The 25,804-nt window shown below is 43.4% G+C and overlaps 1 protein-coding gene across 10 annotated transcripts in view; it reads right to left on the bottom strand.

Annotated features, from left to right (window-relative positions):
* Nucleotides 1–10,434, bottom strand: part of tpk1 (thiamin pyrophosphokinase 1) — a 79,635-nt gene extending 69,201 nt beyond the window's left edge. For 6 of the 10 annotated variants that reach the window (XM_036934625.1, XM_036934632.1, XM_036934629.1 and 3 more), the window contains exons 1-2: nucleotides 10,320–10,434; nucleotides 9,296–9,375 (exon numbers count right to left, since the gene is read on the bottom strand). In XM_036934625.1, the coding sequence (XP_036790520.1) occupies nucleotides 9,296–9,341 (46 nt within the window). In that variant the 5' untranslated portion in view covers nucleotides 9,342–9,375; nucleotides 10,320–10,434. 10 annotated transcript variants of the gene reach the window in all.
* Nucleotides 10,435–25,804: the final 15,370 nt, after the last annotated feature.

Here is a 25,804-nt window from a genome sequence, read left to right as displayed (position 1 = left end):
AGCAAAATCTTTGAAATTGTTACATGTTAACATTTTTTTTATTTTTTCAGTATACAGTACATATTATATATTTTGCGACTTGGAATTTTAATTTAGGAGCACCAGTGCGCCTCGAAAAATTAAGAACTTTTATTACCTCAAAAATGTATAATCTCAAATATCTTTTCGTTGTGCTCCTAAATTTCTTTGTATGCACCTACATTTTTCAACATAAGCGCCACGCACACATGCTGCTTGTAAGAAAAGGTCAGCGTAGAGCCCTGCCAATCCACAAACGGTTGTCTGGACAGAGCTGTGGAAATGAACATTCATACAGTTGGAGTATTTTTTTGTTTAACCACGATATTTATCGATAGAGTAATGGAAAAAATATGCAACCAATATCGATAGATTGATCAGTGCCTATCACTGTTACTCTTACATTACATTTGAGTCATTTAGCAGACACTCTTATCCAGAGCAACTTATTATTGACCCTCATTGGTATTGTGTCCATTCCTGTCTGCAGCTTTCACATTTCCAATGGAAGCAGAGGAACCTGCAGCTCAACTATTTCCACTGGAGGGAGACTTCTAAACAGAACACTACAGCCACTGCATCGGTGTCCACTGCCCTGGCAATAACACCTACTGTGACTACTGCCCAGGCAACAAGACGTCTTGTGACTATTGCTCTGGCAACAACATCTCCTGTGACTTCTGCCCTGGCAACAAGAAGACCGGTGACTACTGCCCAGGCAACAAGACCTCCTGTGACTACTGCCGTGGCAACAAGAAGACTGGTGACTACTGCCCTGGCAACAAGAAGACCGTTGACTACTGCCCAGGCAACAAGAGCTCCTGTGACTACTGCCCTGGCAACAAGAAGACCGGTGACTACTGCCCTGGCAACACAAGGCAACAAGTCCACCGGTGACGTCTGCCCTGGCAACAAGAAGACCTGTGTCTATGGCCCTGGCAACAAGAAGATTGGTGACTACTGCCAAGGCAACAAGACCACCAGTGTCGTCTGCTCTGGCAACAAGACTAAGGAGGTCTACTGCACTGGGAACAAGACTGGCCATAAAAAATGAGCTATCTGTATATTGAACATTTGTAATATCTTTAAAACAACTCCATATTCATCATAACATCATTTGTATTACTACTAACTCATCAATCTTTGATCCTGATATGTTATAACAAATCTGTTACTATACTAATGATGCTTTGTCCATTTTCATAGAAGGCAGTTAGAGATTTTAACATTCTCGGTGGTGAGGAGATCGGATACAAAGCCTGGCGAAAGGTGAAGATACAACTTTGTATTTATACACTACAAATACAAAAGTATGTGGACACACCTTCAAATTAGTGGATTCTGCTATTTCAGCCACACCCAATGCTGACAGGTGTATAAAATCGAGCACACAGCCATTCAATCTCCATAGACAAATATTGGCAGTACAATGGCTTACTGAAAAGCTCAGTGGCTTTCAACGTGGGTCTGGCATAGGATGTCACCTTCCCAACAAGTCAGTTTGTCTTCCATTTCACGGTTCAGCCGTGAAGTGGTTGGCCACACAAGCTCACAGAATGGTATCGCAGAGTGCTGAAGCGCGTGGAGGGTAAAAATATTCTGTCCTCGGTTGCAACACTCACTTCCGAGTTCCAAACTGCCCCTGGAAGCAACGTCAGCACAAGAACTGTTAATCAGGAGATTCATGAAATGTGTTTCCATGGCAGAGCAGCTGCACACAAGCCTAAGATGTGCAATGGCAAGCGTCAACTAGAGTGGTGTAAAGCTCGCCGGCATTGGACTCTGGAGCATTGGAAACGCGTTTCTGGAGTGATGAATCACGCTTCACCATCTGGCAGATGGACGAATCTGCGTTTGGCGGATGCCAGGAGAATGGTACCTGCCCTAATGCATAGTGCCAACTGTAAAGTTTGGTGGAGGAGGAATAATGGTCTGGGGCTGTTTTTCATGGTTCGGGCTTGACCTCTTAGTTCCAGTGAAGGGAAATCTTAACGTTACAGCATACAATGACATTCTAGATGATTCTGTGCTTCCAACTTTGTGGCAACAGTTTGGAGAAGGTACTTTCATATTTCAGCACGACAATGCCCCTCTGCACAAAGCGAGGTCCATACAGAAATAGTTTGTCGAGATAGGTGTGGAAGATCTTGACTGGTCTGCACAAGCCCTGATCTCAACCCCATCGAACACATTTGTGATGAAATGGAACGCCCACTGCAAGCCAGGCCTGATCACCCAACATCAGTGCCCAACCTCACTAATGCTCTTTAGTCCCCACAGCAATGTTCATACATCTAGTGGAAAGCCTTCCCAGAAGAGTGGAGGTTGTTATAGCAGCAAAGGGGGGACCGACTCCATATTAACGCTCATGATTTTGGAAGGAGATGTTCAACAAGCAGCCGTCCACATACTTTTGGTCATGTAGTGTATGTGTGTATATGCCTAGTCAACCAACTGGGTGCCAGCTTTACAAATGGGGAGTGGCCCATGAAAGACTGTTTTGGGAGGTAATGTATTGGTGTCTATTGGTGACAGGCTTTTAAATACCTTGCTTTTTATGACACTATCATCTCTTGACTAATGTCATTTCAAGGACTACCGTCATTTTATCAAAGGAAACTTGTACTTTCTGTTGAGAGCATTTTTTCAATGACCGTTCAAGTTTTGGTACTGCGGACTGTTGTTTTTTGTTTTCAGTCGTAAGTACTGTTATGTTCTTTGTTTTTATTTTAATTTTTTAAAACACTTTGAAAAAGTCGGAATAGTTATTTCAAGGACTCTTAAATGGGCACTGGTACAACAATAGTCAGCTACTATGGTTGAGGAAATCCCTCTCTCTCTCTCTCTCTCTCTCTCTGTCAGTTATCTGTCAATCCAGTCTGACAGTCTATATACTTTGATGTCTCCTCTTAATGAGGATCTGTTGACAGCAAGAGAGCCAAGCTGTTTTCATCAACTCTCATTTAGTGTCTTATTGCCGATAGCCGTCTGTCACTTACACATTATCATATAACCCAAATGACTGTGCTAAGGGAATTTGTGTTCATTAAAATACAATGGAACATTCTCCTAATAAATTAGCATGCTGGACTCATAATATGATCCTAATACACCTCATGGAATACCTACGTGTAATAAATATGTAGCGCTAGTCTAGTGCTGAGCGATTAGTGTTTTTTTAGGTCTGATTCGGTTTGATTATTACAAAATAATCACAGTTTTAATTGATTTCAATTATTTTTAATTAATAAAAGTCTTATAATGGTAGTGACTGCCCATTACTGCTTATCAATTATTAACAATTTATTAACATTATTTGACTTTAAATAAATATTTCAGTTGTGTATTTTACATTTGTTTTATTTGATGACTTCATTATTTCATTCCAAGTCCTCATCTCTATAGAGCTGCTGCCTATGCTGTCTGAAAAAAATCACTGTTTTGTTGTTCTTCAAAATAAATAAGGCATTTTTATGACTGCTGAATACCAACTATGAGTCACTTAGATAACTTGCAAAGCAACAGCTGTTCTCTCTATATCGCCTCACCATCATGCATTCTTTCCTCTTCTGTAGCAGGCGTAAAAGAGACACAGACTGGACAAGTAGATGAGCAATGGATTATGGTAGAATATTGGCCAGTTGGAAACTACAACTCCGTACTACATCGTAAAGTTCAGTCTGGATCTGATTTATCTCTGGAGAAACTGCAATGTGCACATTGAGTTCACAGAAGAAAAAAACTAAAACAAAATGGAATTCAAATCATTGAACCTACATAGGTGAATTAGATGTTTAAAAACTTAAAATAACCAGCATTTCGATGAATCACTCAGGACTAAGCTAGTCTCATGTCAGAAGAGTCTGACTCATGAGTGGAATGGAGAAATGGTGAGGGGGAGATCAAGAAAGAGAGAGGGGAGAAGAGATAACACAAAACCTGTGAGTTCTCTCTACAAGCACAAACAACATGTCCAACACACTCAGATGTCTGGAATATGGTATTATATCTTCAATAAAAGTAATAATCAGATATGGTCCTTTCTGCAATTGAACATCACAGATATAGAGCCATATAGCAGAATGAAAAGCCTGTTTCAGAACAAATTTGCCTGCACTCACTTGCACAGCGAGCGCAAGCGAACGCAAACACACACACGCGAACCCAAACACACACACGCGCGCCCACTTCTAGGCAGTGTATTAACAGTAGATAACAGTGATTTAGGAGTGTCTCATGAATTCATCGCCCCTCTTTTCCTCCCTATTCTGAATTTCAAAACCAACACAGAAAGAGAGTGGGATAAGGAAGGATAGAATGTGTGTGAACTACAGGGGGAACAGGGCAGTGATATTTTAGCCCTCTGTTAAGTGCAGGACCATGTCAGAGTTATTCCAGACCATGTTAATAGATGCGTGCCTCTTGTTTTGCCTTGAGCTCTGCTCTCTGTAAAAATAGTAAAGCCCAGGAAAACTCTAGGGGCTGGAGGTGTTTAAACAACTCAGACACTCAGTCCCACTTACTGTGATAGGGACAATACTTTGGCTACCGTGAATTGTCTTAGGAGTTAGATTTCTATGTTATCTATTACAATATATCTGCAGGTCAAATCACTGAATTGTCTTAGGAGTTAGATTTCTATGTTATCTACTACAATATATCTGCAGGTCAAATCACTGAATTGTCTTAGGAGTTAGATTTCTATGTTATCTACTACAATATATCTGCAGGGCAAATCACTGAATTGTTTAGATAGGCTACTTCAATGCATGATGCCCAACATAGCCCACAACAAAGAGGAAAAACTGAATGACTGCATTATGCAGTGAAAAACTCCTGTATGTGCCTGTGTTGACTCCAGACCTGACTGCCCTCGACCAGCACAAAAACATCCTGTGGCGTTCTGCATTAGCATCAAATAGCCCCCGTGATATGCAACTTTTCAGGGAAGTTAGGAACCAATATACACAATCAGTTAGGAAAGCTAAGGCTAGCTTTTTCAAACAGAAATGTGCATCCTGTAGCACAAATTCAAAAAAGTTCTGGGACACTGTAAAGTCCATGGAGAATAAGAGCACCTCCTCCCAGCACCTACTCTCAGAAACACTGTCAGCACCTACTCTCAGAAACACTGTCACCACCGATAAACACTGTCACCACCGATAGCATTTTTCTACGGCTACAAATCTGGACCCTCTCATTCTAAAATTATTTGCAGAGATCGTTGCAACCCCTATCACTAGCCTGTTCAACCTCTCTTTCGTATTGACTGAGATCCCCAAAGATTGGGAAGCTGCCGCGGAAAGGGGGAGATACTCTAGACCCAAACTGCTACAGACCTATATCTATCCTACCCTGCCATTCTAAGGTCTTCTTTGGACGAGCTTCAATGCCATACAACTCTCCTGCTCTTAAATGCAAGCAAAACTAAATGCATGCTTCAACCGATTGCTGCCTGCACCTGCCCACCCATCCAGCATCACTACTCTGGATTAGAGGTCGACCGATTATGATTTTTCAACGCCGATACCGATTATTGGAGGACCATAAAAGCCGATACCGATTAATCTGCCGGTTTATTTATTTATTCATTTGTAATAATGACAATTACAACAATACTGAATGAACACTTATTTTTTACTTAATATAATACATCAATAAAATCAATTTAGCCTCAAGTAAATAATGAAACATGTTCAATTTGGTTTAAATAATGCAAAAACAAAGTGTTGGAGAAGAAAGTAAAAGTGCTATGTAGCTAACGTTTCAGTCCCTAGGGGCTGGAGGTGTTTAAACAACTCAGACACTCAGTCCCACTTACTGTGATAGGGACAATACTTTGGCTACCGTGAATTGTCTTAGGAGTTAGATTTCTATGTTATCTATTACAATATATCTGCAGGTCAAATCACTGAATTGTCTTAGGAGTTAGATTTCTATGTTATCTACTACAATATATCTGCAGGTCAAATCACTGAATTGTCTTAGGAGTTAGATTTCTATGTTATCTACTACAATATATCTGCAGGTCAAATCACTGAATTGTCTTAGGAGTTAGATTTCTATGTTATCTACTACAATATATCTGCAGGGCAAATCACTGAATTGTTTAGATAGGCTACTTCAATGCATGATGCCCAACATAGCCCACAACAAAGAGGAAAAACTGAATGACTGCATTATGCAGTGAAAAACTCCTGTATGTGCCTGTGTTGACTCCAGACCTGACTGCCCTCGACCAGCACAAAAACATCCTGTGGCGTTCTGCATTAGCATCAAATAGCCCCCGTGATATGCAACTTTTCAGGGAAGTTAGGAACCAATATACACAATCAGTTAGGAAAGCTAAGGCTAGCTTTTTCAAACAGAAATGTGCATCCTGTAGCACAAATTCAAAAAAGTTCTGGGACACTGTAAAGTCCATGGAGAATAAGAGCACCTCCTCCCAGCACCTACTCTCAGAAACACTGTCAGCACCTACTCTCAGAAACACTGTCACCACCGATAAACACTGTCACCACCGATAGCATTTTTCTACGGCTACAAATCTGGACCCTCTCATTCTAAAATTATTTGCAGAGATCGTTGCAACCCCTATCACTAGCCTGTTCAACCTCTCTTTCGTATTGACTGAGATCCCCAAAGATTGGGAAGCTGCCGCGGTCATCCCCCTCTTCAAAGGGGGAGATACTCTAGACCCAAACTGCTACAGACCTATATCTATCCTACCCTGCCATTCTAAGGTCTTCTTTGGACGAGCTTCAATGCCATACAACTCTCCTGCTCTTAAATGCAAGCAAAACTAAATGCATGCTTCAACCGATTGCTGCCTGCACCTGCCCACCCATCCAGCATCACTACTCTGGATTAGAGGTCGACCGATTATGATTTTTCAACGCCGATACCGATTATTGGAGGACCATAAAAGCCGATACCGATTAATCTGCCGGTTTATTTATTTATTCATTTGTAATAATGACAATTACAACAATACTGAATGAACACTTATTTTTTACTTAATATAATACATCAATAAAATCAATTTAGCCTCAAGTAAATAATGAAACATGTTCAATTTGGTTTAAATAATGCAAAAACAAAGTGTTGGAGAAGAAAGTAAAAGTGCTATGTAGCTAACGTTTCAGTCCCTTGCTCAGAACATGAGAACATATGAAAGCTGGTGGTTCCTTTTAACATGAGTCTTCAATATTCACAGGTAAGAAGTTTTAGGTTGTAGTTATTATAGGAATTATAGGACTATTTCCCTCTATACCATTTGTATTTCATTAACCTTTGACTATTGGATGTTCTTATAGGCACTTTAGTATTGCCAGTGTAACAGTATAGCTTCCGTCCCTCTCCTCGCTCCTCCCTGGGCTCGAACCAGCAACACAATGACAACAGCCACCACATCGAAGCAGCGTTACCCATGCAGAGCAAAGGAAACAACCACTCCAAGGCTCAGGGCGAGTAGCGCGCGCTAACTAGCCAGCCATTTCACTTTGGTTACACCAGCCTCATCTCGGGAGTTGATAGGCTTGAAGTCATAAACAGCACAATGCTTGACGCACAACGAAGAGCTGCTGGCAAAACGCACGAAAGTGCTGTTTGAATTAATGTTTACGCGCCTGCTTCTGCCTACCACCGCTCAGTCAGATACTTAGATACTTGTATGCTCAGTCAGATTATATGCAACGCAGGACACGCTAGATAATATCTAGTAATATCATCAACCATGTGTAGTTAACTAGTGATTATGATTGATTGTTTTTTTATAAGATAAGTGTAATGCTAGCTAGCAACTTACATCGGTTTACTGCATTCGCGTAACTCCTTGTCGAGTGCAACGAGAGAGAGGCAAGTCGTTATTGCGTTGGACTAGTTAAACTTGCAAGATTGGGTCCCCCGAGCTGACAAGGTGAAAATCTGTCGTTCTGCCCCTGAACAAGGCAGTTAACCTACTGTTCCTAGGCCGTCATTGAAAATAAGAATATGTTCTTAACTGACTTGCCTAGTTAAATAAAGATTAAATAAAGGTGTAAAAAAATTAATTAAATAAAAAAATCAGTGCCCAAAAATATCGATTTCCGATTGTTATGAAAACTTGAAATCGGCCCTAATTAATAGGCAATTCCGATTAATCGGTCGACCTCTACTCTGGATGGTTCTGACTTAGAATATGTGGACAGCTACAAATACCTAGGTGTCTGGTTAGACTGTAAACTCTCCTTACAGACCCACATTAAGCATCTCCAATCCAAAATTAAATCTCGAATCGGCTTCTTATTTCGCAAACAAAGCATGCTTCACTCATGCTGCCAAACATACCCTCGTAAAACTGACCATCCTACCGATCCTCGACTTCGGCGATGTCATTTACAAAATAGCCTCCAACACTCTACTCAACAAATTGGATGCAGTCTATCACAGTGCCATCCGTTTTGTCACCAAAGCCCCAAATACTACCCACCACTGCGACCTGTATGCTCTCATTGGCTGGCTCATCGCTTCATACTCGTTGCCAAACCCACTGGCTCCAGGTCATCTACAAGTCTTTGCTAGGTAAAGCCCCGCCGTATCTCAGTTCAATGGTCACCATAGCAGCACCAACCCACAGCACGCGCTCCAGAAGGTATATTTTACTGGTCATCTCCAAAGCCAATTCCTCCTTTGGCCGCTTTTCCTTCCAGTTCTCTGCTGCCAATGACTGGAACGAACTACAAAAATCACTGAAGCTGGAGCCTCATATCTCCCTCACTAACTTCAAGCAGCAGCTGTCAGAGCAGCTCACAGATCATTGCACCTGTACATAGACCATCTGTAAATAGCCCATCCAACTACCTCATCCCCATATTGTTATTTATTTATCTTGCTCCTTTGCACTCCAATATCTCTACTTGCACATTCATCTTCTGCACATCTATCACTCCAGTGTTTAATTGCTATCTTGTAATTACCTCACCGCTGTGGCCTATTTATTGCCTTAACTCCCTTATTTTACCTCCTTTGCACACACTGCATATATACTTATTTTCTACTGTATTATTGACGGTATGTTTGTTTATTCCATGTGTAACTCTGTGTTGTTATATGTGACAAACTTCTTTGCTTTATCTTGGCCAGGTCGCAGTTGTAAATGAGAACTTCTTCTCAACTAGCCTACCTGGTTAAATAAAGGTGAAATATATATATATATATATATATATATATATATATATATATATATATATATATTTTTTTTTTTTTAAGTGTGTCTGTCAGAGAGGGAATACAGTACCTGTAGGCAGCAGACAGTCTAAAGGAGTGAATTCATCCATGATCATCCAGATGTTTCGTCTCTTCTGCAGAAGTACTCAACTGGAACAGAGAAACAAACTCAGTCACTCCATACTATTCTTTCTTCCTTTATTCATTTCTTTCTTCAAAGTTCATCAAACCTTCAAAATAATTGCCGATGGCCTAAAGTATCTGACACCCAACAGTTTGAAAACAAGTAACAAACCATTATCATAAACTCTCACTATTAAGGCAATTCCTCCCAATTACATGTCAACAACATACCATACTTGCCAAGCCAAGAGGCAGACTCTAGAAGGAATAAGTTAAAGGAACAGGTTTCCCAACATTCTAACAACCTCTGACCCCAACACTGATTGCTTATCTGAGCGTTGCAAAATAATTTATTCTCTACTCTGCAACCTGAACTTTTGATCAGTTAGCCATTGGCAGCTTCATACCAGTGAGTTCCATCTCAGCAATATGACGAGTGGTGGGAATAGTTCTGAAGGACTATTTGAGGGTAAGTGACAGAGAGGCAGATACTATGACAAAGGTCAATATATTGTGAGGTTTTACATGTGACATGGTTAAAGACAGATGGTGTCAACAGGTTCCCATTATACAGAAGAAATTCTGTAGGGAGTAAAATAATCAACAAACACAACAACAAAAAACAAGTACAAATTGTTTTGATTTTTCTCTATCCTCCCTGATTCAGAATATACAGGATACTTTTCATAGTCAAGGCACGCTTTGTGTAAGAGATATTGAAGATTGAAAGACCCCAAAAATAAAAATACATTTGTCCATCTTCCCGATTGTGAATAAAAAAACGAATATTCAATATTAACTCATTTTACCTCGGTAAACCGGGAGTCGGCAAGGACAGAGATGCCGAGTTTGCTCTCACATGCTTAGATACACAAACACATTACAATCACGATTTACTCTCAACACATCTAGCTATGTGACTTTGGTAGAACAATTATGTATGTCGTATTTAGGTGTAAATTCATACTCACTGAGTAAAGTAACTAACGGCAAGAGTTCCTGGTCAGATTTGTGTGTAGTCAACAACAGCTCCGGATCTGACAGCAAGACATCCTGCTCTGGTGGAAAATGTCCATAGACTCTGTGATGGCGCCATCTATCGGTGAACTAACATAAAATATAATAACAATATGCCGGGTATGACTTTTAGGTTATAGGTCCATCTATCCCGTACTGAGAATGAATCCTAGATCTGTGCCTCAATCAAATTTGAATTTTAACATATTTTGTAAACAACAGGTGTTCACTAACAATAAAATACTTACTTGGGCCCTTCCCAACAATGTAGAGAAAAATAAAATGGACAAATAATATAAAAATAAAACATGTAATAATAAATACACAGCAAGTAATGATAACTTGGCTACATACCCGGGGTGTCAGTATAGAGTTGATGTGCAGGGGAGTACGAGGTAATTAAGGTATGTACATACAGTGAATTCAGAAAGTATTCAGACCCCTTGACGTTTTACACATTTTGTTACGTTACAGCCTTATTCTAAAAGTGATTAAATAAAAAAAAATCCTCGTCAATCTACACACAATACCCCATAATGCCAAAGTGAAAACAGAACATTTTTAAATAAGTATTCAGACCCTTTGCTCGAAATTCGAAATTGAGCTCAGGTGCATCCTGTTTCCATTGATCATCCTTGAAACATTGTTAGAGTCCACCTGTGGTAAATTCAATTGATTGGACATGATTTGGAAAGGCACACACCTGTCTAGATAAGGTCCCACAGTTGACAGTGCATGTCAGAGTAAAAACCAAACCATGAGGTCAAAGGAATTGTCCGTAGAACTTCGAGACATGATTGTGTAGAGGCACAGAACTGGGGAAGGGTACCAAAAATATTCTGCAGCATTGAAGGCTCCAACAACACAGTGGCTTAAATGGAAGAAGTTTGGAACCACTAAGACTTTTCTTAGAGCTGAGCTAACCCGGCCAAACTGAGTAATCGGGGGTGAAAGGGTCTTGGTCAGGGAGGTTACCAAGAACCCGATGGTCACTCTGACAGAGCTCCAGAGTTCCTCTGTGGAGATGGGAGAACCTTCCAGAAGGACAACCCTCTCTGCAGCACTCTATCAATCAGACCTTGATGGTAGAGTAGCCAGACGGAATGCCACTCCTTAGTAAAAGGCACATGACAGCCTGCTTGGAGTTTGCCAAAAGGGACCTAAAGAACTCTCAGACCATGAGAAACAAGATTGTCTGGTCTGATAAAACCAAGATTGAACTCCTTGGCCTGAATGCCAAGCATCACTTCTGGAGGAAACCTGGCACCATCCCTACGGTGAAGCATGGTGGTGGCAGCATCATGCTGTGGGGATGTTTTCAGTGGCAGGGACTGAGAGACTAGTCAGGATCGAGGTAAAGATGATCGAGGCAAAGTACAGAGTGATCTTTGATGAAAACCTGCTCAAGAGCACTCAGGACCTCAGACTGGGGCGTAGGTTCACCTTCCAACAGGACAACAACCCTAAGCGCACAGCCAAGACAATGCAGGAGTGGCTTTGGGACAGGTCTTTGAATGTCCTTGAGTGGCCCAGCCAGAGCCAGAACTTGAACCCGAACGAACATCTCTGGAGAGACCAGAAAATAGCTGTGCAGCGATGCCCCCCATTCAACCTGACAGAGCATGAGAGGATCTGCAGAGAAGATTTGGAGAAACTCCCCAAATACAGGTGAGTCATGCTTGTAGCATCATACCCAAGAAGACTAGAAGACTCAAGATTGTAATCGCCGCCAAAGGTGCTTCAACAAAGTACCGAGTAAAGGGTCTGAATAATTACGTAAATGTGATATTTCAGTATTTATTTTGCAAAGATTTTTTTTTTAAAATGTGTTTGCTTTGTCATAATCAGGTATTGTGGTGTAGATTGATGAAGAAAAAAATACAATTTAATCAATTTTAGAATAAGGTAGAAACGTAACAAAATTGAGGAAAAGTCAAGGGGCTGAATACTTTCCAAATGAACTCTATAACTAGGAAGAAAGTGACAGATAATAAATAGTAGTAGCAGCGTATGTGAGAGTCAAAAAAGTTACTGCAAAAAGGGTCAATGCAGATAATCCGGTTGGCTATTTGGTTAAATATTTAACTAAATATTTACCAGTCTTATGGCTTCGGGGTAGAAGATGTTCAAGGTCCTGTTGCTTCCAGACTTGGTGCGTTGGGACCGCTTGCCATGCAGTAGCAGAGAGAACAGTATATGATTTGGGTGGCTGGAGAGTTTGACCATTTTTAGGGTCTTCCTCTGACACCGCCTGGTATAGAGGTCCTGGATGGCAGGGAGCTCATCCCCAGTGATGTACTGGGCCGTACGCACTACCCTCTGTAGCTCCTTGCGGTCAGATGCCAAGCAGTTGCCATAACAAGCAGTGATGCAGCATGTCAATATGCTCTCAACTTTTTGAAGATCTGAGGATCCATGCCAAATCTTTTCGGGCTCCTGAAAGGGAAGGGACTTTGTCTTCACAAATGTATTGGTGTGTGTGGATCATGGTAGATCCTTAGTGATGTGGACACCGAGGAACTTGATGCTCTCGACCCGCTCCAATACAGTCCCATCGATGTGAATGGGGGTGTGCTCTGCCCTAAGTTTCTTGTAGTCCACGATCAGCTCCTTTGTCTTGCTGACGTTGAGGGTGAGGTTGTTGTCCTGGCAGCACACTGCCAGGTCTCCTCCCTATAGGAAGTAATCAGGCCTATAACCGTCGTGCCATCGGCAAACTTAATGATTATGTTGGAGTCGGGCCTCCCGGGTGGCGCAGTGTTTAAGGGTGCTGTACTGCAGCGCCAGCTGTGCCACCAGAGACTCTGGGTTCGCGCCCAGGCTCTGTCGTAACTGGCCGTGACCGGGAGGTCCGTGGGGCGACGCACAATTGGCCTAGCGTCGTCCGGGTTAGGGAGGGTTTGGCCGGTAGGGAAATCCTTGTCTCATCGAGCACCAGCGACTCCTGTGAAGGGCCGGGCGCAGTGCGTGCTAACCAAGGTTGCCAGGTGCACGGTGTTTCCTCCGACACATTGGTGCGGGTGGCTTTCGGGTTGGATGGCGCTGTGTTAAGAAGCAGTGCGGCTTGGTTGGGTTGTGTATCGGAGGACGCATGACTTTCAACCTTCGTCTCTCCCGAGCCCGTACAGGAGTTGTAGCGATGAGACAAGATAGTAGCTACTACAACAATTGGATACCACGAAATTGGGGAGAAAAAGGGGTAAAATTAAAAAAATATATATATAGATTGTGTTGGAGTCTTAGGAGCCACACACAGCAACAGTGAATCATAATCCATGCCCCCCAAAACCAACACACACACACACACACACACACAGTACACCAGCTGTCTGTCCGATGGGGGTTTAATCCTCCAAAAGTAAAAACCTTAATCTGAAGGGTATCCTGCAACATGACACAATACAGGGGTTGAATTCAAAATATACTGTGAATCAGGGATATAAATATATGGAGCCCATGAACTAATCAGTCTACTAAAACCTTCAGTCATTTTCAAGTGCATACAAATACAACCCCTGCCCACCACATGCAGGAATGCATATAATACATTGAATGGCATTTATACACACACACGCATGCACGCACCCACACACACACACACGCACGCACGCATGCACGCACACACACACACACGCACGCACGCACACACACACACACTCACACGCACATTCTATCCAGTTGTCTGGAAAGAGAGTGTGTATAAAGAGTAGGATAGTAGCCTATGGGGAAAGACATTAGTATTTTTGCCCTACTTTCTTTCTGGCTTGTTAAAAGCAATCGTCTAGCCAATCTGTCACCCTGCTTGAAACGTCTGCTCTGGCTAGGGCTGGCACACGCACGCACGCGCACACACACACACACACACACACACACACACACACACACACACACACACACACACACACACACACACACACACACACACACACACACACACACACACACACACACACACACACACACACCATACCACACACATCCCCTCTGGCTAGTTACACAGGAGAGAAGGGAGGCAAGGTAGAGATGAATGTCTTTCCAACTTCACCTGTCCCAACCCCAACATTTCACTTAACAAATTATAAACAAAGTCAGACTGAGGCACAATGTTGTGCTCAGAGGGAGAGAAAAATACTGTTGGTCTAAGATGACAGATCTCCTCCTCATGGTGCGAGATGACCACACACACTAGGGTGCTTATAGGAACTCCTAGTGGCTCTGTGTGTGTGTGTGTGTGTGTGTGTGTGTGTGTGTGTGTGTGTGTGTGTGTGTGTGTGTGTGTGTGTGTGTGTGTGTGTGTGTGTGTGTGTGTGTGTGTGTGTGTGTGTGTATGTATGTGTGTGTGTGTGTGTGTGTGTGTGTGTGTGTGTGTGTGTGTGTGTGTGTGTGTGTGTGTGTGAAAGATGTCCCCATAAAAAACATGTTTTATTTCCCATACACACACTCTAGCATTAATGGCTGTACAGGAATCTAATGAAATGCGCACATAAAAGAAAGCAAGGTCATAGGCTACAGGGAAACAAAGATCAGTTTGAATATTCAACAAATGCTTGTATTTTTCATTTTTACCTTTCCATCATCAGGGAACTGATTTGAATGGGAAGGTTAATTTGAATACTCTGTGGTATAAAGTATGCTACAATTATCTGTATGTATTTATACAGTATATTATATCATACATACCTTATACTGTATACCTTATACAGCTGGATGCGTCTTCGCCAGGGATAATTAAGAGAGGAGAGAGAGAGAGAGAAACAAAGAGTAGTGAAAGACAGAGAGAGGATGAGAAAACAGGCAGAGAGAGAGAAGGAAATAGAAAGAGGAAGCAGACAGGCGAGGGAGAAAGACAGGTAGGAGAAATTAACAGGAGGGAGAGAGAAACAGGTAGGAGAAATTAACAGGAGGGAGAGAGAAACAGGTAGGAGAAATTAACAGGAGGGAGAGAGGCAGGTAGGAGAAATTAACAGGAGGGAGAGAGAAACAGGTGGGAGAAATAAACAGGAGGCAGAGAGAAACAGGAGGGAGAGAGAGACAGAAACAGGAGAGACAGAGAAACGAGAGGGAGACAAAAACAAGAGAGTTATTTGCCCATGATTTGCCTCTTGCATTAAACCAGAAATGTATGATTTATTAAATTCAATTCTAGAATAAGTTGGTGTCAGCGCGCGCGTGTGCGTGTGCGTGTGTGTGTGAGAGTAAATTAGGTGGTGTCAGCACTTTGCCTGTCATCTCTAGAGATCGATGGAGACAGCGATGGATGGGGATGCCTGCTCTTATTTACCTCATCTGACACATGCATACACACACACATACAAACAAACAAACACAGATGCATATACACACACACACACACACACACACACACACACACACACACACACACACACACACACACACACACACACACACACACACACACACACACACACACACACACACACACACACACACACACACACACACACAGGAAGAGAGGAGACGAGATCAAATATAAACGCTTGTATTTCCCCCTCTGGGTGGATCCAGCGCTTAAGAATTTGAACAGCAATATTCTTGGAGACAAGAGAAAGAGAGGAAGAAAGAAAGTTAGAGACTAAGAATGTGCATGCCAATAGGTAGAGAGAGAGAGAGAGACAGAGAGAGAGAGAGAGAGAGATGGAGACAGAGAGAGAGAGAGAGTGAGATGGAGAGGGAGACAGAGCGAGAGAGAGAGAGATGGAGAGAGAGAATCTGTTTTATGATTGCCGTTAAGCACCTAGCGATGATGATTTAAAAATAAAAAGTGTACTGTACAAATGAAATAACTCAGCATTACCATACAACAGTGCAGCGGGCATAAGTAAATTACTTTCAGCTCCCTCTGATTCCATATACTTACTGACCAGGCATCTCAAATCAGTTGCTAAACTGCACCACAAAATATCCTTCCTAATCACTATAATCAGGTTTTATATAGGAGCCAATCCCACCCACTCACCACTAACATAACACTAATACCAGCCTGGGTGTAAAGATGCCTTATAATGGAACAAGATGGCAGGGAGAAGTAGGAGAAGAGGAAAAGCGAGAGAGTGCATGCTGTGTGTTTGTGGACGTTGTGGAGTATTGCTTGTGTACATTGGTGTTATCAGAGTGGAACTTGAGTCATGGGTTATGCCAAGTGTGGAGGGTTGTGGGGGGGGGGGGGGGGGGCTCTCTTTCTCTCCCAGCTAGAGATGTCAGAGTTCTTCAAGAACAGTGGGTTTGGAGTCAGACGCAGAGAGCAGAGGAATTTAATTTTAAAAATACTGTATATACTACCGGAAAAAACAGTCACGCCAAAAAAAAACACAAGGCACATCAACTGACCAGCTCATACACAAGACCCAAAACTGTCCGGAAAAATACTAAAAAAAACACAAACTAACAGCATAACAATTCCGCACAAACCTAGGCGGGCCTAACAGGCTTAAATAGACAAAAATCAAGAAAAACAAGAAGGAACAGGTGCAACTAATAAGACCAAACGAGCAGAAAAGGAAAAAGGGATCGGTGGCGGCTAGTAGACCAGCGACGACGACCGCCGAGCACCGCCCGAACAGGCAGGGGAGCCACCTTCGGTGGGAGTCGTGACAGCACCCCCCCCCCCCTGATGCGCGGCAGCGAGCCGCCAATGGCCTCGAGGGCGACCCGGGGGGATCGCTGGGCGATCCGGGCGGAGGCGGTAGAAGTCCCTCAGTAGAGAAGGGTCCCAATTGTCCCCCACCGGTACCCAGCACCTCTCCTCCGGACCGTACCCCTCCCAGTCCACGAGGTACTGTACGCCCCTCATCCGGCGTCTCGAGTCCAGAATCGCACGTACTGTGTATGCCGGGTTCCCCTCGATGTCCAGAGGGGGCGGAGGGACCTCCGGCACCTCACCTTCCTGCAGGGGACCAGCCACCAGTCCTGAGGAGAGACACATGAAACGAGGGGTTAATACGATAGTAAGTAGGAAGCTGTAACCTATAACACACCTCGTTTATCCTCCTCAGGACTGTAAATGGCCACGCACACTTCGGCCCCAGCTTCCGACAGGGCAGGTGGAGGGGCAGGTTTCGGGTCGAGAGCCAGACCCAGTCCCCCGGTGCGAACACGGGGGCCTCATTGCAGTGCTGGTCAGCGCTCCTCTTCTGCCATCCACTAGCCTGTTTTAAAGATTCCTGGACGGCTCTCCAGGTGTCCTTTGAGCACTGCACCCATTCCCCCACCGCAGGAGCCTCGGTCTGGCTCTGATGCCATGGAGCCAGGACCGGCTGGTAGCCCAACACGCACTGGAACGGAAACATTTTAGTAGAGGAGTGGCGGAGGGAGTTCTGGGCTAGCTCCGCCCATGGGACGTACCTCGCCCACTCACCAGGCCGGTCCCGGCAATACGACCGCAGAAACCTACCCACATCCTGGTTTACTCTCTCCACTTGCCCATTACTCTCGGGGTGGAAACCCGAGGTCAGGCTGACCGAGACTTCCAGCCGTTCCATGAACGCCCTCCAAACTCTGGACTTGAACTGGGGACCCCAATCTGAAATGTCCTCAGGCACCCCATATTTCCGGAAGACATGGGTAAACAGAGCCTCCGCAGTCTGTAGGGCCGTAGGGAGACCGGGCAACGGGATGAGACGGCAGGACTTAGAAAACCGATCCACAACGACCAGGATCGTGGTGTTTCCCTGAGACGGGGGAAGGTAGGTGAGAAAGTCCACCGACAAGTGCGACCACGGCCGTTGTGGAATGGGGAGGGGCTGTAACTTCCCTCTAGGTAGGTGTCGAGGAGCCTTGCTCTGAACGCACACCGAGCAGGAGGAGACATAACACATCACATCCTTTACCAACGTGGGCCACCAGTACCTCCCCCTAAGACTCCGCACTGTCCTCTCGATCCCAGGATGACCCAAAGAGGGTAGTGTATGGGCCCATCGAATCAACTTATCACGGACACCAAGCGGCACGTACTGAACCCCTGCTGGACACTGAGGGGGTGCAGGTTCCAACCATAACGCCTGCTCGATCTCCACGTCCACCATACCACCGGTGCCATCAGATATGAAGCTGGGAGGATGGGAGTCAGCTCATGGGCCGCTCCTCAGTGTCAAAGTGGCGGGACAGCACGTCGGCCTTCGTATTTTGGGAGCCTGGCCGATATGAAATCGTAAAACGGAAACGGGGTAAAGAACATGGCCCACCTGGCCTGACGCGGATTCAGTCTCCTCACTGCCCGGATATACTCGAGATTACGATGGTCAGTCCAGATGAGGAAAGGGTGCTTGGCCCCTTCAAGCCAATGTCTCCACACCTTCAGAGCCTTGACCACAGCTAACAACTCCCAGTCTCCCACGTCATAGTTCCGCTCCGCCGGACCAAGCTTCTTCGAAAAAAAGCGCAGGGGCGGAGCTTTGGTGGCGTGCCCGAGCACTGTGATAGCACGGCTCCCACCCCAGCCTCGGACTCGTCCACCTCCACTATGAACGCCAAAGAGGGGTCCGGATGAGCCCTCTGGAGCGTTGGTGAACAGCTCCTTCAGGCGACTGAAAGCTCTGCCGCCTCTGCTGACCAGCGCAAGCGCGCCGGCCCCCCCTTCAGCAGTGAGGTAATGGGAGCAGCCACCTGACCAAAACCCCGGATAAACCTCCGGGGTAATTGGCATACCCTAAAAACCGCTGCACCTCCTTTACCGCGGTCGAGTTGGGAGTTGGCCAATTACGCACGGCTGTAACGTGGTCACACTCCATCACCACCCCAGAGGTGGAAATGCGATAACCCAGGAAGGAAACGGCTTGTTTGGAGAACACACATTTCTCAGCCTTGATGTACAGGTCATGCTCCAGCAGTTGCCCAAGTACCTTACGCACCAGAGACACGTGCACGGCGCGTGTGGCAGAATAGATCAGTATGTCATCGACATACACTACCACCCCCTGCCTGTGCAGGTCTCTGAGAATCTGCATTCATCAACCCATACGGCATGACGAGGTACTCATAATGGCCAGATATGGTACTAAACGCTGTCTTCCACTCATCTCCCTCCCGGATACGCACCAGATTATACACACTCCTATGGTCCAGTTTTGTGAAGAAACGCACCCCGTGAAATGATTCCACCACCGTGGCAATGAGAGGTAGTGGGGTAACTAAACCCCACTGTGGTGGAATTTAGACCTCTATAATCAATGCACGTACGCAGACCTCCCTCCTTCTTCTTCACAAAAAATAAGCTTGAGGAGACGGGTGACGTGGAGGGCTGAATGTACCCCTGTCCCAGAGATTCAGTGACGTATGTCTCCATAGCCACTGTCTCCTCCTGGGACAACGGGTACACGTGACTCCTGGGAAGTGCAGCGTTTACCAGGAGGTTTATCACGCAATCCCCTCGCCGATGAGGTGGTAATTGGGTCTCCTTCTTCTTACAGAAGGCGATAGTCAAATCGGCATATTCAGAGGGAATGCTCACAGTGGAAAGCTGGTCTGGACTCTCCACCGTCGTCGCACCGATGGAAGCTCCTATGCACCTGCCTGAACACTCCTCTGACCACCCTCGGAGAGCCCCCTGTCTCCATGAAATCTCCGGATTGTGATTAGCCAGCCAGGGAATCCCCAGCACCACTGGAAACACAGGTGAATCCTTATGATCCCCCTGTGTTACCATTTCCAGTGGAACCGTGGCATCCCCGACCAGCCATTACCCTAATGGTCGGCTATCTAAGGAGTGCACGGGGAAAGGGTGGTCTAATGACACCAGGGGAATCCCTAGCCTTAACACGAGCCCACGATCCATAAAGTTCCCAGCTGTGCCTGAATAAACTAGCGTCTTATGTTGTAGAGAGGGAGAAAAGCCAGGGGAAAAAAATAATAAGAACATATGGCCAACAGGGAGCTCTGGGTGAGTCTGGTGCTGACTCACCTGGGGTGAACGAGGAGTGCTCTGCCTGCCATCCCGACTCCCAGACAAGCTCTTCCAGCACCGATCGGCAGTGTGTCCTCTCCGACCACACCTGGTGCGGGATTCTGTCAGAGTTCTTCAAGAACAGTGGGTTTGGAGTCAGGCGCAGAGAGCAGAGGGTTCGAATAAATGTATATTTTTTATTACCGGAAAAAACGGTCACGCCAAAAACACAAGCATCAACTGACCGGCCCACACACAGGACCCAAAACTGTCCGGAAAAATTAAATACAAATAAACATCCACAAACTAGCATCATAGCAATCCCGCGGGCCTAACAGGCTTAAATAGACAAAAATCAAGAAACACAAAAAGGAACATGTGCAACTAATAAGACCAAACGAGTAGAAAAGGAAAAAGGGATCGGTGGCGGCTAGTAGACCGGCGACAACGACCGCCGAGCACCGCCCAAACAGGCAGGGGAGCCACCTTCGGTGGGAGTCGTGACAAGAGCATAACATTCTTAGAATCATATGTTCCATTGAGCTAGGTGAGAGTGTGATTTTCCTATGGTTATTTAGCATACAACCTTCCCACATCTTTCTGGGAATGGTGCAGGATAGTTGCTTGGCTTTGGAACATTCTCAGCACATTTAAGGAAATCGACAAAAAATAGAATTTTCTTTGTATTTCATTACTTTAATAGAACGTTTCCTAAAAGTTCAAACATGGTTACATTTAATTTCAATTTTGGCAATATTCTAGGAACGTTCTCCAACCGGTTTGACATTGGGAATGTTCTCAAATAGTTCAGAGAACATTAAGAAACAACGTTCTTCTGAGGGAATTTCAGTACTTCAGCATAACATTTCCTACAGGTTTCCTCATGGTTTTATTTAATGTCAAATTGTTCCGAGAACGTTAAGAAAATTGTCTATAAAAACCACAAGAAAACTTTAGCAAACATTCTAAGAATGTTTTTTAAAATATATACATTCCATTCTCGGCATCAACAAAACTCTCTCTATCCTCTATCTTGTTAAGTGTGTTCAGGTGTGTTGGCCGGGTCTACTAATTGGCCACACACGATCTTAATTAGTGCTTGTTTCCTTTTAAATGGGGTCTGTTTGAATAGACAAAAATGAACAGCTTTGTATGAATAAAAAAACATTGAACAATAGCTCCGTCCGTGGCCAATTGGACTAATTACATAGATAGGGAACAAAAGATCGTAGATTCAAATCTCACTGATGCCACGCCACAATAAAACAATTCATGGGTTTGAATGATTAATGCCTAAGCAAATTCATTTCTATATGTGCTTGGATTCCAAAACAGTGTACCCAGCATTTCCCAAACGTAGTTCTAAGGGGTGCACATTTTTGCCCTAACACCACACAGCTGATTAAAATGATCAAAACTAGATGATTAGTTGATTATTTGAATCAGATGTGTGGTGCTAGGGCAAAAAACAAAAACGTGATCCCCTTGGGGTTCCAAGGAAACGCTGATTTAACCTAAGCTAGCAGTGTTATTAAAAGACTATTAAATGAAACATGTTCTCAGAATGTTATTTAATTACCTTCCAATAACCTATGGTTTCCATTCTCAGAACCAACCTAAAAATGTACATTCCAAGAACAGGCTAAATGTTCACTTCCGGTCTCAGAAAGTTTAAATAACGTGCAGTTCTACAAGAAACTTATGGCTATGTTCCCAGAACCAATGGGGAACAAAAAACTTATGTTCCCAGAACTTTCAAGGAAGCAAATGTGCTAGCTGGGAATGATGTAGTTTCCTGAAGCAGGTTTCCTCATTTGAGTCTGGTGGGTTTTAATGGTGGGGGGGATCAGGGGCTTAGGAAGACAGCTGAGCAGGGATGTAGTGCTGCCGGTGTGCGCGGGAGCGGCACCCCCTCACTTTTATTCAATTTACAAATACACAGAGCTGGTAAAAATCATTTCTGGGAAATAATTTCTGAAGCTGAATCAGTGTCATGCAAGATCACATAATGATTAGTATTTTACATAACAGAACTGAATATAATGGCATAGCATGGTAGGCCTTTAACGTTACTGTTACACTAAAAACAGATCAGGGATTTTGTCTCTGCATATTAAAACAGGTAAGATCAGGGATTTGTCTCTGCATATTAAAACTGGTAAGATCAGGAATATTGCCTCTGCATATTAAAACTGGTAAGATCAGGAATATTGCCTCTGCGTATTGAAACAGGTAAGATCAGGGATATTGTCTCTGCGTATTGAAACAGGTAAGATCAGGGATTTGTCTCTGCGTACTGAAACAGGTAAGATCAGGGATATTGTGTCTGTGTATTGAAACAGGTAAGATCAGGGATATTGTGTCTGCGTATTGAAACAGGTACGATCAGGGATATTGTGTCTGCGTATTGAAACAGGTACGATCAGGGATATTGTGTCTGCGTATTGAAACAGGTAGGATCAGGGATTTGTCTCTGCGTATTGAAACAGGTAAGATCAGGGATTTGTCTCTGCGTATTGAAACAGGTACGATCAGGGATATTGTGTCTGCGTATTGAAACAGGTACGATCAGGGATATTGTGTCTGCATATTGAAACAGGTAAGATGAGGGATTTGTCTCTGCGTATTGAAACAGGTACGATCAGGGATTTGTCTCTGCGTATTGAAACAGGTAAGATCAGGGATTTGTCTCTGCGTATTGAAACAGGTACGATCAGGGATATTGTGTCTGCGTATTGAAACAGGTAGGATCAGGGATTTGTCTCTGCGTATTGAAACAGGTAAGATCAGGGATTTGTCTCTGCGTATTGAAACAGGTACGATCAGGGATATTGTGTCTGCGTATTGAAACAGGTAAGATCAGGGATTTGTCTCTGCGTATTGAAACAGGTACGATCAGGGATATTGTGTCTGCGTATTGAAACAGGTACGATCAGGGATATTGTGTCTGAGTATTGAAACAGGTATTGTGGTGAAATGGAAGAGGAAAGACGATGTAACTATTGTGACCTCGAAGAAATAGAGAATGAAACTCATGTTATTCTCTATTGCCCTTTCTACAACGATATACTCTTGATCTTATTCCAGAAAGCACACCAGATATACCCTGGCATTATGTGGCTGAGCGATGAGGAGAAACTGAAATTGTCTCCCACATGAATCGTCTGTTTGTGTCAGACTTGGTTCAAATGCCTTCTGTTTCATTTTATTTATTTATCTGTATATGTTATGTATGTATGTATGTATGTACAGTATGTATGTATGTATGTATGTATGTATGTATGTATGTATGTACAGTATGTATGTATGTATAGTATGTATGTATGTATGTATGTATGTATGTATGTACAGTAAGTATATTTTTTACTGCTCTAGGGACATAATTATTGTTTGGATAACCTTATTTACTATTACGTATTGATTTTATCTTTAATTAGTTTCACTCTGTATGCGATGCACACTGCAGAGAACACCGAAAGAAGAATTATCGCTGAATTATCACATTGAATTATTGTAATGTTTGTTTATGTGTCAATTAATCCCATAAGTGATGGGTTGCCAACTGGAGATTAGACACAAAAATAAAATGTAATGAATTGAATTCATTCATTACAGAGCCTTCAGAAGGTATTCACACCCCTTGACTTTCCACATTTGTTGTGTTACAGCCTGGATTTAAAATGGATCAAACTTAGATTTCTTTGTCACTGGCCTACACACAATGTACGAACGAATGACAAAGGAAAAGCTGAAATGTCTTGAATCAATAAGTATTCTACCTCATCTCTGTACCCCACACATACACAATTATCTGTAAGGTCCCTCAGTCCAGCAATGAATTTCAAACACAGATTAAACCACAAAGGGCAGGGATGTTTTTCCGTGCCTCACAAAGAAGGGCACCTATTGGTAGATGGGTATAAAAAGAAATGGACATTGAATATCCCTTGAGCATGGTGAAGTTCTTAATTACTCTTTGGATGGTGTATAAATACACCCAGTCACTACAAAGATACAGGTGTCCTTCCTAACTCAGTTGGCGGAAAGGAGAAAAACAGAGGCCAATGGTGACTTTAAAACAGTTAGAGTTTAATGGCTGTGAAAGGAGAAACCTGAGGATGGATCAACAACATTGTAGTTACTCCACTATATTAACCTAATTGACAGAGTGAAGAAAATGAAGCCTGCACCGAATACATTTCTTCCAAAACATGTACCCTGTTTGCAACAATGCACTAAAGCAATACTGCAAACTATGTGAAAAATGAATGCACTTTTTGTCCTGAATACAAAGTGTTATGTTTGGGGCAAATCCAATACAACACATTACTGAATACCACTCTCCATATTTTCAAGCATAGTTGTGGCTGCATCATGTTATGGGTATGATTGTAATTGTTAAGTAATGGGGAGTTTTTCAGGGGAAAAAATTAATGGAATGGAGCTAAGTACGGGCAAAATCCTAGAGGAAAACCTGGTTCAGTCTGCTTTCCACCAGACACTTGGAGATTAACTCACCTTTCAGTAGGATAATAACCTAAAACATAAAACAAATCTACACAGGAGTTGCTTACCAGTAAGACAGTAAATGTTCGAGTTACACTTTTGATTTAAATCTACTTGAAAATCAATGGCAAGACCTGAAAATGATTGTCTAGTAATGATCAACAACCAATTTTACAGAGTTTAAAGAATTTGGAAAATAATAACGTGCAAATGTTACACAATCCAGGTGAGGAAAGCTATGCTCTTAGAGACATACCTAGAAAGACTCACAGCTGTAATCGCTTACCCTAAGGTGCTTCTACAAAGTGTTGAGACAGGGGTGTGAATACTTATGTAAATGAGATATTTCTGTTTTTCATTTTCAATTAATTTGCAAAAAATTCTAAAAACATGTTTCCACTTTGTCATTATGGTGTATTGTGTGTAGCTGGGTAAGAAAACAAATCTATTTAACCCATTTTGAATTCCGGCTGTAACACAACTAAATGTGGAATAACTTAAAGGGTATGAATACTTTCTTAAGGCACTGTGTTTAATCCCTTTTCATTAATCCCCTTTCATAGTTCCATTCATAAAACAAACGGTACCAGTTACCTTTAGACAAGTCCCGTGACACTTGTAGGGGTCGAAGAGCACAATGGAGTACACCACACTGTTTGTGGGAATCTCCCCTTTCCACAGTGGGGTCACAGTAGTTTGTAGCCCAAACGCTTCGGACGCTACAAACAGATGTTGGCACATCGATGGTACCGACTTCAGACGAGTCCTCTGAAACTGAAAGTGGTCATAATAAAAGTTTGTAGGTCAAACAGTTTGGACCCTACAGACGTTTTTGTGAGAATACCAATTTTCATTATGTCTCATGATCTGACAAACAGCGCTGTAGCTCTGCCACCTTTCACCACAGATACGGAAGTGCGACACTGGTTGATGTGGTGGATTGAGACGCATCCAATGGACAAAAAAAACATGTCTCTAGCTTAAACTGATAGATTGTTATGGGGATTTTTTGTTTTTTAACTTAGATTGACACAC

The sequence above is a fragment of the Oncorhynchus mykiss genome, chromosome 11 (genome assembly GCF_013265735.2).
Source record: "Oncorhynchus mykiss isolate Arlee chromosome 11, USDA_OmykA_1.1, whole genome shotgun sequence".
Classification (NCBI taxonomy): domain Eukaryota; kingdom Metazoa; phylum Chordata; class Actinopteri; order Salmoniformes; family Salmonidae; genus Oncorhynchus; species Oncorhynchus mykiss.
This window is presented reverse-complemented; position numbering and strand designations above follow the sequence as displayed.